This window comes from Dipodomys ordii, unplaced genomic scaffold (genome assembly GCF_000151885.1).
Source record: "Dipodomys ordii isolate 6190 unplaced genomic scaffold, Dord_2.0 Scaffold14, whole genome shotgun sequence".
In the NCBI taxonomy this organism is placed as follows: domain Eukaryota; kingdom Metazoa; phylum Chordata; class Mammalia; order Rodentia; family Heteromyidae; genus Dipodomys; species Dipodomys ordii.
Genome location: NW_012267230.1, coordinates 9,648,363 through 9,664,227, shown reverse-complemented (window position 1 = coordinate 9,664,227; position 15,865 = coordinate 9,648,363). Strand labels below are relative to the sequence as shown.

The 15,865-nt window shown below is 45.3% G+C and overlaps 1 protein-coding gene across 2 annotated transcripts in view; it reads right to left on the bottom strand.

Annotated features, from left to right (window-relative positions):
- Cpped1 (calcineurin-like phosphoesterase domain containing 1) overlaps positions 1–225 on the bottom strand; it is a 66,053-nt gene extending 65,828 nt beyond the window's left edge. Inside the window, exon 1 of one of the 2 annotated variants that reach the window (XM_013011774.1) lies at positions 130–225. In XM_013011774.1, coding sequence (XP_012867228.1) covers positions 130–199 — 70 coding nt within the window. In that variant the 5' untranslated portion in view covers positions 200–225. The remainder of the gene's footprint in view (positions 1–129) is intronic. The other variant, XM_013011775.1, reaches the window with a different exon arrangement.
- Positions 226–15,865: the final 15,640 nt, after the last annotated feature.

Below are 15,865 nucleotides of genomic sequence, written 5' to 3'. Positions count from 1 at the left end.
CCCCCACCCACCCACACGGTGCACCCGCAAAGGCGTCCGGCTGGAGTCCGGCGCGCACGACTCAAGGTTCCGGAAGGAGAGCGGTTCCGCGGCCAGGAGTTTCCTCCAGGGCCGAGGCCCGAGTTGTACCTGCGGGAAACGCGTCCAGGGTCCGACCCCGGGCCCTCTGGAAGACACTCCCCGCCTGCGCAGCCGACATGGCGAGACAGCTGCTCCAGCACCCGGCCCCGCTGCAGGACTCCTCCACGAGGCCCCGCCCTCGGGGCGGCGCCCTTCGTCCCTCAGGGCGGGACGGGGCGGGGCCGGCCGCTCCGGGCGCCACTAGTGCTGCCTAGACGAGCCGACCCCCCCCCCCCGCCTCACTCGGGGATCTACTGCTGCGCCTGGCAGGGGAGGCCTGGGGCCCCAATGGGTCAGGCAGTTGTCTCTGGGCTCAGGGTTTAGGGGGTGAAAGGCCTTAAGGAGTTAGGAAAGTGACAAGCAAAGCCCCCCCCCCCAGTTAGCTTGAAATCTTACATAAGAATCTATATGTATGTTTATTTATTTAGTATGTCTCATGCAGTCTTCGGGAGATACTTTTTGCTACCTGGTTTCACTGTTTATGTGAAAGGCCACTGAAACTAGGCGTCCTAATTTTTCTCTTTCTTTCTGGCAATTTGTGAGGTCAAAAAGGCCCAGTCCCAGCTCAGGACAGTCCTCCAAGCCCTGCCCTGTGGTCACTAACACTTTAAAAAACAAACAAAAACATCTTTTTTTCATAGAGCTTGAACCCAGGGCCTGGGCGCTGGTCTCTGAGCTCTTTTGCTCAAGGCCAGTGCTCTACCACTTTGAGCCACAGTGCCACTTCCAGTTGTTCTTTGGAAGACAAAACGTTTCAACGACTTTCCTGCCCAGGCTGGCTTTAAACCACCTTCCTCACATCTCAGCCTCCTGAGTCAGCCAGACACGAACCACCAATGCCCAGCTCTCTGACACTTTTGAAGGCATCCTGAGGTTCGCAGTCATTACCATCTTCTGTGCTTTCCTCTTGAGCAGCTGGAACCCTCCAGGAGCACTGAGTGGACGGCTGTCTTGATCCAATAGACAGCCTGAAGTGAGATCATTCTCCATGGTTGTCAGTGAGGAAAGAGCCACTCTTAAGTAGGTACCTTTCCACACTAAGTCTCGTTTAGCTTTTCCTCCCATCCAGATGGTTGTGTACTGTGTTAAACTCACATCCAGCTAAGCCCTGGTGTGAAAGTGAATCTGGCAGAATAGGGTCTCCTCAGGTGCCCCCAAGTCAACATGAAGTTCCACTGGAATCAATCCACTGGATTTCCTGAAAACACCAGAAGGGTGGGAAAAACCAAGGCAGGAAACACAATCCTGCAACACCTCTATTCCCCACTTCCAGCCTCCATCCAGGAGAGGGACTCTGGGCTGTTCAAAGTCTCCCAGTTGTTGGGGCTTTGGTTAGCAGTCTTAGGAAATAAATCCAGGCTTGGGACGGAGTGGTTGTTTGACATTTGGGAAACTGAGGCAGGGATGTCAGACTTGGATCCCACCAGCAGGGCTGTGGAGGAGAGTCTTGCCATTGGAGTCATGAAGGCAGATGGATTATGGGAGTTCGGGAACCTAATGGCTGAGAAGCCCGGCTCAGACGTTGATAGTGAATCACATCTGGCAAGGAATCACATCTGAGCCTGTGATTAATGGGATGACTTGTGACGTGCAGTGGGGACTTGTTGATCTGGAGCCCTGAAAACTTACAGAACAGGATACCCCTTGTCTAACCACTCAAGGCCAGGAACTCCACACCCCCCCCCCAAAAAAAAAACACCTGTGCTAGATATTGATGATACACAACTCAGTCTCAGCACTTAATGACACATGAACCCAGTTTTCCAACAGAGGCCTTGTGTGTAGACCCCAACAAAAGCTCAAGGCCTTGGGACCACCATTGCATGCTTCTTTGTGAGCCTACCCCTGCTCCATCCGGAAGGGGGCGCTTTTACTTGGTTTGGCTTTTGCATCGCATTCATAAATCTGCTCCTGCTCAGTTACTCTTCTGTGAGCATCCTTGAATTCTTTCACATGGCCCAAGAACCTTTTGGCCCCCTAGGACCTGAATCTGGTAGCAGATAGATCTGGGGAGCATCTCACTACTTACTGACGTACCACCTTGGACAAAGTCTCTTAGTCTTTCCAAGCCGGAGCCCCCAACTTTAAGACCGAATGTTTCATAGAGTTTGGGGAAATGTAAATAAGAAATGACACAGGGGCTGGGAAGGTGGCTCAGTGGTAAAGTGCTTGCTTCCCATGCATGAGGCCCTGGGTTCGATTCCTTAGCACCACATAAACAGAAAAACCCAGAAGTGGCGCTGTGGCTCAAGTGGTAGAGTGCTAGCCTTGAGCTGAAGAGCTCAGGGACAGCGCCACGACCACCAAAAAAAAAAAAAAAATTGACACAGGAGTCTATACCTGTTCCTATTTTCAGCAGTAGAAACAGAGAAAGCTGGCTACGGTGCTCTCAAGAGGAGAAGAAACCTGCGTTTACTTGTGATTTTGTGGTTAAAAAGCTTCACCCCTTTATGTGGCTCAATTGGGTTTGGTCAACAGGGAGGATAAGGAAGAGGGTCTTGCCTGCCCCCTAGGGGTGAGAGCAGGCAACAGATATGGGAGTAGATAGGGAAGACCCGTTGGGTAGAATGTAGATCCATGGAATATTGGTTAAGTGGGGTCAGAAACTGGAATGAGATGCAGAGAATTTTAAGACACACAGACAGACTGGCAGACAGACAGTCAGATCAATGAAGTGAGTGAATGAAGCCTGAACTGTCTAGCTGTAAGGTTCGGATCCTCAGAATGGAGATAAAAAAAAAAGGGGGGGGGAGAGGGGAGGCCATGGAAAAGAGTACTGAACACGGGAATCTCAGAAAAATAGAAGAAAAAAAGGGATCCTTCTCTACAAAAGAGAGTTTGTTCCATCAATTCTTGAAAATTCAGAACTAGTAGAACAAGTCATTCAACTAGAAAGCAAGAAATCTGCAAGGACAAAATGTAATCTCATAATTAATAACACTTGTTTCCTTTTTTCCTTCTTTTTTTTCTTTTTCCTTCCTTCCCTCCCTTCCTCTCCTTCTTTCTTGTTCCTTGCCATTTATTTCCAACAACACAAACCACACCAGGAAGGGGCAGAATTTCCCTGTGTGCAGCCTAGTTACACACGGGACATTCCATCACTGTGCCACATGGTCCCTTAGTCAGAGGCAAGTCAGCAGGCTATCCCACACTCTCAGGAGAGGATTACTGAGGGCACAGATAGGGGGTGATCACTGGAGGCATTAGACAACTTCAGTAGCCAGGTTTCTCAAACTCCACACTCCCTCCCCCTTCTCCCCCCCCCTGCAGTGAACCATTACGCTCCATTACCTTCCAGACAAATTAATCTGATTACTGCTCAGAACGATTAATCAAGTTATTCTAATATAGACTCCAGTGTTTTTCTAAACGCATTATCCTTTCCAATTTAATCTTCCAAGTGGGAAGTCTGGTGAGCTAGCCAAGGTGGGCAAATGTACTAGACTCTGTAGATTTTATTTAGAGGTAAGATTAACGATCACAAAATTTCCAGATCTAAATCTTGACCACCACCACCACAACCCCTCCCGCTCCCCCCATCCCACCCCAGCTATTGGATTTAGACTTGGCATGTGACTTTTAAAACAGACCAATTTGCATAAGGATAAATACAAATGGGGCAGAATGATTAAATTCAAGGCAGAGAAGCGAAGCTAGCCTAGAGAGAAAGAATTTATATTATCCATCCAACCTTGTGGATATTTTTCCCCTTCTCCTTTTGTATTCGGAATCTGTGACTAAATTGAGAATTGAAATGAGGAGCCTTTAACAAACATCTTTCGACTCAGCCCTGCATCTGTGTGTAATTTGGTTGTAGGGAAAGCAAGAGGACTGGTTCATGGGGCAACTCTGTCGGCATTTATTGAAATGTTCCTAGCAACAGAAGTTGTTTACTTTGTCGTTCCCAGAGCCCCAAAAGTAGAAACAGGCAGAAATGATGAAGAGAAATCTAGAAAATTGTAGATGCAGATTTGGTTTCTTTTCCCCCCAGAGGGCAATTTGTGTTGTAAGAATATGTCATTGCAACATCTTTTTTTTTTTCTTTAAGGAAAAATTAATGACAAGCATGAGTTCATGCAGATTTGTTGTTGCTGTTGTTCTAAAGCGAACACAGGCAACAGCAGGTAAATGTCTTGGTTGGCATGTAGCTTAGGGATTGTTCAGCATTGCAATTCTCTTCCCCTTGCATGGGTGACGGTTTTCCTCTGGTTGTTTTTATATTATTCACCTTTGCATGCATTCAGCCAGCTCGAGTCCTTCTGGGAAATTACAATAACAATAATATTTATTGCATTTTTTTATTGATCTTATTAGGCACTCATTCTAATTCTCTCTCTCTCTCTCTCTCTCTCTCTCTCTCTTTACTCTTTCTCCCCACTCCTTTATCCCCTTTCTTTTTGTACCAATACAGGAAGCTTGAATTCAAGGCCTGGGTGCTTTCCCTAAGCTGTTTTTATTTTTATTGTTGTGTTTTTCCTCAAGGCCAGTGCTCTACCACTTGAGCCACACCTCCACTACTAGGTCTTCCTTGGTTAACCAGAGATAAATGTTTCCCTGATTTGTCTGCCCAGGCTGGCTTTGAATCTCCATCCTCAGCTCTCAGCCCTGTGAGTAGCTAGGATGACAGGGGGAGCCACCTAGACATTTTTCCCTGCAGTATTTCATTCTGATTGTGTTAGAATGCTAAAAAAAAAAGTCATTATTGCCATTTTTATTTTCCCAGATGAGAACAATAGAAGTTGAAGCTGGGAGAACTCCAGTCACTTGTGTGAAGGTTGCGCACATAGTCATAGTGGAGAGGGATTTGAGACTTGGATCTTTGTACTGTTTCCCCAGTGTCTGAACATACAGAATGAGTGAATGAATGAATGAATGATCAGTGAGCTCGATTACAGTGGGCCTTATGAAGACACTTATGCAGGTGTCTGAGCATGTGTGTTGGTGGGGGGATTGCTTCTGGCATGTAATGAGTTGCTATGCAATCCTACAGTTCCCAGACTGCTCCCCCCTCCAAAAGTAAGAACTTTCTGATACTGAATGTCATATAGTTCCTGCATTGAGGAGCTCTGCTGTGCAGGTGCCCTGCCGAGCTGGCATCTATGAAATGCTAGAAGGGTGATCTCTTGTCTCTGGGATTCTGCATTTCGCCCAGGAAGGCTCAGTCTTTTGGGCTTTTAATTTCCCTGATACAATGTAATTACAACACCTGGATATAACCCCATCTATGAGACCAGGGGGTTTATTTTTATATTTATTTTTTTATATGTTATTTAATTTTTGTCTGTTAAGGGGCTTGAACTCTGGGCCTGGGTGCTGTCCCTCAGCTCTTCAGCTCAAGGTTAGCACTCTACCATTTGAGCCACAGCACTACTTCCACTTTTTCTGTTTATGTGGTGCTAAGGAATCGAACCCAGGACCTCATGCATGCAAGGCAAGCACTCTACCACTGAGTCATCTTTCCAGCCCCATTTATTTATTTTTTTCAGTCATGGGACTTGAACTCAGGGCCAGGGTGCTGTCCCTGAGCTCTTTTGTTCAAGGATATTGTTCTACCATTTTGAGCCACTGTGCCACTTCTGGTTTTCTGGTGATTCATTGGAGATAAGAGTTTCACGGATTTTTCTGCCCAGGCTGGCTTTGAACCATGATCCTCATATCCTCATATCCTCAGATTGTAGCCTCCTGAGTAGCTAGGATGACAGGCGTGAGTCACCCATGCCGTGCTGTAAATATTCTTTCTGAGTATTTTCATCAAGACTGGTTGGCAATAGTGATCTATTTTTGGTGAAATAGAAAAGAAAAGCTCATTCTTTTGAAATCTTGAGTTTCTGTCAAAGTCTTACTTTAGTGGGATTCAGCCCTTATAAAGGCTACTTTCCCCCATCTTCTATTAAAGGAACAACTTGAGAGAGAGAGACTATTTATACTATAATCCTATCCCTATTTCCAAGGGATTTAAAAAAATAAAACTTAGGGCTATTCTAAGACAGGAAATGTCCAATCATCACTGATTTTTCCCCCAAAAAATTAGAGTTATGGACAAATCTGTAGAGTTACATCTCTAAAGTTAAAGGGTACACATTTAGTCCTTATTTCTATGGACAACAGCCAGATGGTACTTCATATTAAAATCAACACTTAAGCATTGTGGAAAACTTGTAGCCCAGAGAAATATTGAAGTGGAGGAGGAGAAGAGAGGAGGAAGTAGAGGAAAAGAGAGGAGGAGGAGGAGGAGGAGGTGCAAAGAAAACCGGGCATTATCCAAATACAGCCAATAAAGTATCACCCATCCTTGGTATATTTCTTTCTAATGTTCTTTTTATATACATTTCTGTGACAGTGCGGATGATTCTATATAAGGGAAGTTTTATCTTACTTTTTCCACTTAACACCACAGCAGAAACATTTTCCCCCTTTTCATAAAACCAATTGGCAAGCATTTCTAAAAATCACCGAACATCTCACTAGACTGATGTGGACTTCATTTAACTTCTTATATTTTGTCATTATCTCTAAGTGAGGATTTGTCTTCTTTAAGATCTATTTTTAGGCCGGGCACCGGTGGCTCACGCCTGTAATCCTAGCTACTCAGGAGGCTGAGATCTGAGGATCATGGTTCAAAGCCAGTCCAGGCAGGAAACTCCGTGAAACTCTTATCTCCAATAAACCATCAGAAAACTGGAAGTGGTGCTGTAGCTCAAGTGGTAGAGCACTAGCCTTGAGCTAAAGAACTGAGGGACAGCACTCAGGCCCAGAGTTCAAGCCCCACAACTGACCAAAAAAAAAAGATCTATTTTTAGCAGTCAAATTATTCAGAAGCATGTTTGTTTGTTGGTCCTGGGGCTTGAACTCTGGGCCTGGGTGCTGTCCCTGAGCTCTTCTGCACAAGGCGAGCACTCTACCACTTGAGCCAGAGTGCCACCTCCATCTTTTTTTGAATAGTTTATTGGTGATGAGAATCTCACAGCTTTTTTTCTTGACCGGGCTGGCTTTAAATTGTGATCCTCAGATCTCGGCCTCTTGAGTAGCTAGGATGGCAGGCGTGAGCCACAGGCACCCAGCTAGAAGCATAGCTATTAATCAACGTAAAAAAATTGACACTGCTTTCATGAGTTTATCATCAATGATTGATATTCAAAATGATAAACCTGATTTCTAAGATCCTCACATAGCTTCCAATTCATCAGTCAAATAATACAAGGTGACTAGAAAGTTATTTTGTGTGAACTTAAGTTTGACATTGTATAGTGTTTCTACAGCATGTATTGTAGCTAGAACCCAATGAATATTTATTTTAAACTATATATATATATATATATATATGTCTCTCTGTATCTATTTATTGCCAGCACTGGGGCTTGAACTCAGGGCCTTGTGCTCTAGTTCAGCTTTTTCACTCACAGCTGGTGCTTTGCCACTTGTGCCAACCTGACCTTTTAGCTGGTTAATTCAAGATGGAGCCTTGTGGGCAGTTTTCTGCCCCATCTGGCCTCAAACCACAATCCTCCAGATCTGAGACTCCTCAATACCTACGGTGTTCGGTGTGAGCCAGGGCATCTGGCTTATATGTTTATTTTCAATGGACGCATAATTGTAATTGTGCATCCGCGTGGGGTACAGTGTGGCCATTCAGCGCGTGGGGGTTACTGGCTCTCTGCCACCTCCACACGGGTCATTGCTTGGTGCTGTGAACATCCACAAATCCACAAAGGACTATTAATGCCCCAGACCCTTCCCTGATTCCATCCATACAGAAATGGAACATGCTTAGGATCCAAGAACCCCTGAGCTAGACTCCAGATCCAGGTACTTTCCTATGATGAAGACTCATTTACATTTTCCTGGTTTCCAAACCTTCATTGTACTGCAGGATTATCCACACCTGCCTTCAAGGCCATGAGCTATGAAAACTGTGATTGTTATCCATTCCATAAGGCCTAGGTCCACTAAGTCTCTGTGTTCCAGTAGCTCCGCACCAACAGAAAACCCAGCACATAATAGGTGCTCAGTAAGTGCCTATGGATTCATCCCTTAAAAGCTAGCCTCCAAGCCCAAAGAAGGGAGCCTTTGTTTCCCTCCCTGGCTTCTGCTCGGTATTTGTAGCACAGGGAAAAGGTCTCCTCTTTGTTCTCCACCTCTCCTGCAAAATGCAAGCTCTAGGAAGGCAGGGTTTTCTGTTGGCTCAGTCTTTTTATCTTCGCGTTTAGTACTGCTTCTTCTCTTTGGAGGGTTCAACAGCTGGTTCTTCAATAAACCAGGAAATGGTGTGGGGACCAGTGGGGTTATGTCACATACAGAGCAAAAAACACCTTGAAAACTCCACCCCCAACCCCCAGACATTATTTCTTGCTGTAAGATTGTTACACATTAATTGATCCTTCTGATTCAGTGAGGACTTCAGCTCATAATATGTTCTTTGAGTGACTTTAAAATGAGAGGAAAAAAAACCCACCCTGAAATACTGAGTTACGTTTATTGCTTTTCAGCCTTCGTGTTGGGTCTGCCCAGGGCCAATTCCATGAATTTTCTCTTTCGCAGCTCACTGGATAAAACTCTGATATTTTAACCCACCAAACCTTCAGAGGGGGAGAAAAAGCCCCCACTTTGTCCCAGCCCTGGTGGGTCAGATACCCACATCTGTAACACGAACATTTAATCGAGGAGAGAGATACAAAGAATGGCTGGATGACTTACTGTTCTAGTGAAACCTTCTTTAACAAAAGACCTTGAGATACAGAAAGAAAATCACGGCCCTTGGATTTCCAGTCCTGATGCAGCCAGCTCCATATCTCCAGGGCAACAACCGTGTCCTTGTCTTGCAATTCTTCTCACCTTGTAAAGCACCTCTGAGTCCAGGTCAAGTTCAAAGTCATGTCTTTACTCAGATTTCTGCCAACCTCAACTCTTCAGGGGTCACCTTCTCTCATTCCCGGGCCCCATCTGTTCCCATCTTGGATTGCTTCCTACTTCCTGCTCTCCTTCCTGAAACTCTGTTTTCTTACTCAAGTATCTTCCTTCACAGAAATACAATGCCAGGCATTGGTGGCTCTTCCATGTAAAAATCCTAGCTACTCAGGAGGCTGAGATCTGCAGATCCTGGTTTGAAGCTAGCCCCATAGGAAAGTCTGTGAGATTCTTCTTTCCAATTACACCGCCCCAAAGCCAGAAGTAGAGCCAGAAGTCGAGCCCAGGTACCCAATTCAAGCCCTGGGACTAGCACAAAAACAAAACAAAACACAAATCTTAACTTATGGAATTTTAACTGCCGGGACCTCAGAGCTCATCTAGCCCAAGCCCTTCTTGAAGAAACTGAGGCTCCAAAAGCGACTGAGCAAGCTATTTCCTCACACAAAATTTTACACCCAAATCAGCCAGCTATGAATGTAAAGTGGTATATACTGCTGCCCCTAGTGGCAGATACCTGCAGTGCACCTTCACTGCACAGATTAATGAAGACTGACACACGCGTGTTTTTAATAGACAGAAGGAAGATTTGTCTTCAAACACAGACATTTCTCAAGATAACATATTTGTTATATTTCTTAACAAATATAATAATCCAGTTGCTCTAGGGGGGGAAGTAAGGTTAGTTTCTTAATATATTAGATTTAAGTTTGTGATTATTCTTTGTTTTGGAACATTAATGACTGATAGCCTCATATTTCTTTTAGTTGACTTTATACATTTTTCCTGGGTTAACACAATATTATTGCAGTTCGAGAGCTAATAATTTCCTATTGGGTTCTAATACACTGTAAGATATATTTAAATGAACCCAAAGTAATATTTTTCTCCCCACAAAAGGTATTTTAAAATCACTTTCAATATGTATATAATGGAAACATACTTAGACTTTTCCCCAAAGATGTAATTATGTATTTGAGATGTGTCTTCTATACCCATATAGCTCACATGCCAAAAAAACCCCAAACACGACAGCAACCCAGAAAACCCTTTTTAAATGTGTCTCAATGGGGAATACGTGTGTGTGTGTGTGTGTGTGTGTGTGCACGTGTGTTCACGTGCCCCGATGTTGCTGCTTGAACTCAGGGCCTCACACTTCATTTGGCTTTTTCATTCAATGCTAGCACACTCTACCACTTGAGCCACAGATCCACTTCAGTCGTTCTGGTGGTTAACTGGAGATAAGAGTCTCATGGACTTTCCTTCCCAGGCTGGCTTTGAATCTCAATCCTCAGATCTCAGTCTCCTGAGAAGCTAGGATTGCAGGTGTGAACCACCAGTGCCTGGCCCTATTTTTTTTAATCTATGCAGAAAACACCATTGAGAAGGTGGAATGATGCTTAATGATGCTTAGAGTCGGACTCAGGTGACTGGGTCAGTAAATATGGCTCCTGGGTCAAATAAGCCTGTGGTTTCTTTTCATACAGTTCACCAGCTGACAATACTTCTTATATTTTTAACCTAGAAAAAATTAAAAAGACAAATATCCATGCCCCATGAAAATTCTATGAAATTCAAATATCATGTCCATAACTAAAGCTTTATGGGAAAGTAGGCCAGTTTCATATCTTCGGTGGTTGAGTTGAGTAGGTACCTAGGAATCCTATGGTAGGGAAAGCCAGGAGTATTTGCTATGTAGTTTTGTTTTGTTTTAAATAAAAATGTCTTGCAATGTCCTTTAGGTCTGGGCTATTAGTTTTCTTTTGGGGTAATTGCCTTTTTTTCCTTCTCCAAAATATTTCTCTATTATTCTTTGTGTTATTTCTCATTTCCTTTTTCCCCTCTCTAAGGCAATATTGCAAATTAGCCAGGCTCATTTTAATGGTGAATTTCATCTTCCTGCTTGCCTGCTTGAAGGTAAAACATATTTTAAAGAAAATAAAGAGTAATGGTTACTTCTTCCATGGGTCTAAAATTAATTTTGGTCACAATAGAAACACTAAACTAATAAAACTCAGAGTGAAGGGATTTCTTTTTTTAAGAATTAAAATCCATAGTACCTGATCCTTCTATCATCTTACATTTCTCTAGAAAGATTGATATAATGTTGGGGTAGAAACCAGAGGCAATACTACTATCTCTTATTTGGGAACCATCCCAAAGGGGGAAAATCATTAATTATTAATTGAACCAAAACTGGCTGGAAGTCATTTGTCACTTCTGTGAACTGTTCTGCTAAGATCTTCCTATACCTGGTGCCTATTAAGGTTGGAGGCCATCCTTGATTCTGTTTGGAGAAAGCCCAGTATTGTCTTATTTTATTTATTTCGTGCCAATACTAGGTCTTGAACTCAGGACCTGGGCGCTATCTCTTAGCTTTTTTGCTCAAGCTTGGCCCTCTACCATTTGAACCACAGCTGCACGCTTGGCTTTTTGGTGGTAAAGAGTCTCATGGACTTTCCTTACCCAGTCTGGCTTTGAACCTTGATCCTCTGAGCCTCAGCCTCCCGGAGTAGTTAGAATTACAGGGGTGAGCCACCAGCACCCGGCCTTGAGACCTTTCTGATTTGGGCTTGAGTGTTTTTGGCTGACCATTTGGTTGAATGTTACCTTTTCTTGAAGGTCACTTCGGGGCATCTCTCACTGTTTGTCATTATTATAATAGTGCCTATGGTGGACTTGGTTTTTATTGTGCACTTGTTTTCTGCCCCTCCCTGACCCTCGCCTTTCTCAGCATGACCTCACACATCGCACTCATCCCAGCATCCCTGGGCCCTGCAGCAGCACCTGTTCCCTGGTCTAGGTGCATCCTTGGGTGCATGATGGATAAATCCCCCTTGGCCTCCCTGAGGGGGAAGCTCCAGAGTCTTCAGCCATGCTCATTACCCACCTGCTCTCCTGGACCAGAGCTGGAAGGTGATCCTGGGTGGTTAGGACCAAGCTCTAGCCTCCCTGAGAACCTGCAAAGCAGATTCTCTCCTCCTGGACAGAGGAGATGGACAGAGACAGGTGGCAGGCAGGGGGGGCCTCTGACGCTGAGCTCCCCCGGCAGGCAGCCTGCGGCCTTGTACAGGTTTGATGGTGATTATTTGAAGGAAGCACTTTTAACCTGCACAGCTTGACAAGGGCTCCTCGGCAGGGGACCCATTAACACAGGCCTAAATGGGAGTCACCTGGAGGAAGGGAGCCCCCCCCCCAACACACTCTGAAAGCTTTAGCAAAGCATGTGGCTGGCCTTCTAGCTAGGGTTCCCCAGACAATTCCACGGGCAGCAGACAAGATTGCTCACTTAGCATGGGGAGGGGGCCAGGCGGGGCCTCTCTCTCTCTCTCTTTCTCTCTCTCTCGTACATCTAGGGGAGGACACAAAGATTTATGAATTCTCTACCTCCCCACCTCTCATCCCTGCTTCTGGCTCCACCCACTTCATCCTTCCCTCTCGTGTCTTGCCTGCCTCTGAAATATGAAAAATCGCGGTGACCTACTTTTCACTTTGGAAGTGGAAGCCGTGGAGCTGTGGGCTAGATGTTCAAGAGAAATGGGCAGAGCCATCCAGCTGCTCCCAGCGGTGAGGCACCACCGCAGGTTTAGCTGGCCAGGTGGCTGGTGGCTGCCTGCACAGCTTTTCAAAAGCTGCACCTTGGACAGCATCTCTGCACCCTGAGTTCTTGAGCAGGGCCATGTTTTAAGTCACCTTTTCAGTGGCCACAGAACAGAAGTTCCTGAGTGCTCTGTTGGGCTCAGCATTCACAGTTACTAGGCGATGCGATCCCATTTGTAATCATTGTGTTCTCCACTTTGGCCCTTTGAGGGCACTGTCCCTGCCTGGCTGTTTTAAAACAGCTTGTCACAGCTTAATGAACTCCAGATGACTCTAGCCATTTCTACCCAGGCAAGGAAGAGATACCTTCCCTCCATGGTCCAGGACAAGACATGCAAATGGTACAAACATAGTTCTTCATTTGAATAAGGGACTGCAGTGATTGGTGCACATTTGAATAAGGGACTGCAGTGATTGGTGCACATGTGTTCCCCCCCTCATTTGCATGAGGGACTGTGCCACAATTGGTGCAAACACCATCCTTCATTTACATAAAAGGCTGCTATGATTGGTGCAGGTGTGGCCCTTTATTTGCATGAAGGACTGTGCCACGATTGGGGCAAACACCCTAAAGGATTGCTGTGATTGGTGGGAATGTGGCCTCTCCTCCCCTACTTGCAATAGGGGCTCTGCCCTGATTGGTGCAAACAGTCTTCATGCATGTGAATCGCATGAGATTGGTGAAGACACCTTTGCCACACCCCCTTTCTGACTATATAAGCAGGCTCACTTGAGTTACTTTGTGGGCCAGTCGGGAGACACCCTCCTGTGCTGGCCCCTGGTATTACAACAGTAGGCCAAATAAAAGGCTTCTCTCCAGGAAAAAAGAAAAGTAAAATAAAATTCTGAGTGCTTTACAAGGCCAGTGATTTGCACACACTGTCTGATTTGATCCACCTAGAGGTTTTGTGAGATGGGGGGCGGGAGGGGAGGGCTGTGCTTTGTGCCCATTTTTCAGATGAGTGAATTGAGGTATCAAAAGTTTAAACTGCTCAGGAAATCTGAACACCTCCATGTCGTACTGCTTCTCAAATTTAATCCTTGCCACAGTCTGTGAGAATTATGGCCCTCACCTACTTGAAAACCTTGAAGCCAAGGGGGTGAGTAACACATCGCCAATGCATAAAACATCAACTCTGCAGGGCTCCACTGTGTCTGCCCAGCTTGATTGTAACACCATATCACCACACCCTGAGCCTCAGCTGGGCAGGAGACAGGCTTTGAGCTTTAGGATGGGCTCAAGGTAGCAGGTGCGGTGGTGCATACCTGTAATCCTAGTACTCTGAGGCTGAGGAGGAGGTTGCATAGTTCAAGGCCAGCCTGTTACTTAGAGAGATCCTGTCTCAAAGCACAAACACAAAACAAAAGAAAGCAACAAAAATGACAGAGTGCCAGTCTAGATCTTGAGTAGTCTGTGACCTCTGCTCTCGGGGGAACTCTAGGTATAAGGACAGTTCTGAGTTCATCAGCCCAGTCCCTCCTGTCAGCTGCCATCAGCCAGTGCTCACGTCTGACTCTGAGTGAGCCCAAGCAGGACCAGAAAAGCCAACCTGCCAGCCCACACGTGGACCAGAGACATGGGCTGTTCTCTACAAAGGCTCCTAAGCCCACAGCAATAGCAGAGAGTTGCTAGAAATGTACACTTTCACCTTAGAACCCCCGAGTCACAAGCTCTAGCAGTGGCTCCAGTGGTCTGTTGCAGGAGAGACTCAAGGAACACAAAACTAGCCGGCCACGGGTAGCTCATGCCGATAATCTTAGCTACCCAGGAGGCTGAAATCTGAGGATCATGGTTCGAAGCCAGCCCAGGCAGCTAAGTCCTATCCATAAGCCTCTTCTCTCCAATGAACTACCAAAAAACTGGAAGTGGAGATGTAGCTCAAGCAGCAGAATATTAGCCGTGATCAGAAAAGCTCAGGGACAGACAGTGCCCAGGTCCTGAGTTCAAGCCCCACAACAGAAAGCAAGCAAGCAAGCAAGCAAGCAAGCAAGCACAAAACTCCACTGGTATGATTTTTATCCCCATGAATTTGGAGGATGGCTTGTTACTCAACAGAGGCAAACTGACACAGGAGGTGGATTTATCAATGTCCTTGAGATGCTTGAAGGTCATTGAGGGACACACAGCATGGTTTTCAGCCTGAGAGTTTGTCATACAGAAGATGAGGTGCTGCAAATGATCACCCGACATCACCTGATGTGGCAATAATGACAGTCGATATTGACACAAGTGCTTATGAAGTCCACGTTACAGATGGGGTAAATGAGACCCAATGAGGATAAGAACTTTGCCAGAGTCCACAGCACTAGCAGATGATCAGAGTCTAGTTTTTTTTCCCTCAGGTGTCTTTTAGACACAAGTAGCCCAAGCTGTTCATTTTTTGTGGGATCCAAATAGCAAGTAAGAGGCAGAGAATCTATGGGACAGGGAGAGAAAAAAGAATTTCAGATAGTGGGGCAGCCTGAATGAAGGTGAGCAAACAACCCAGTTTAGGAAGAGTGAGCTGCTGCATTGACCAAACTCAGGGAAAGATGAGTAGAGTTTTAGATTCAAAGCATCACAAAGATCCAGTATGAATAATCTCATCAGACAAAAGGTGCAGAAAGGTCATTTGAAATCGTAAATTATTAAACCCAGCCCCAAATCTCCTGAGTTTTGGGACGTGTGCAGCCTGCTCTAACTCCTCTCTAACTCCACCATCACTGGGTTGAAGATGTGAGGCTTGAAAGGTCAGGGGGAAATATTTTGCTGTGGTTTGAATTTAATCTCACTTCTGCTTTTTTTCCCTTTTATTGAGATGTTTTTTTCTCAAAGCTTATTGAGAAGGTATAATTCTTCCTCTTTATTTTTTTTTTCCGCTTGTCTTTCCTTTTTGGGATGCTGATCGAAACCTCTCTCTTATAAACAGTGTTTGCTGTGGTTTTTGTTTTTGTTTTTGCCACAAGTTAACCCTCTGTCTTTGCTGCCAGGGACTTTAGCAATCCAATAGGCTGCCAACCTACCTGGCCTGAGTTCTAAAGACTAGTATCAATCAGAGAGAAGAAAAATTCAGTGTAGGCTGGAGAAACCAGGAGGAAACCTTCAGGGGAAGTCAATAACAGACGTGGGTGGAAAATATTTCAGTTTTCTACTGACACTCAGTACATTAGGGCTAGCCGCAGTGCCCACTAGAATACGTTCTCTTCCAATTTAGAAAAGTAAGAGATGACCTTTCGCCTAAACATTCCAGGGCATGTTTTC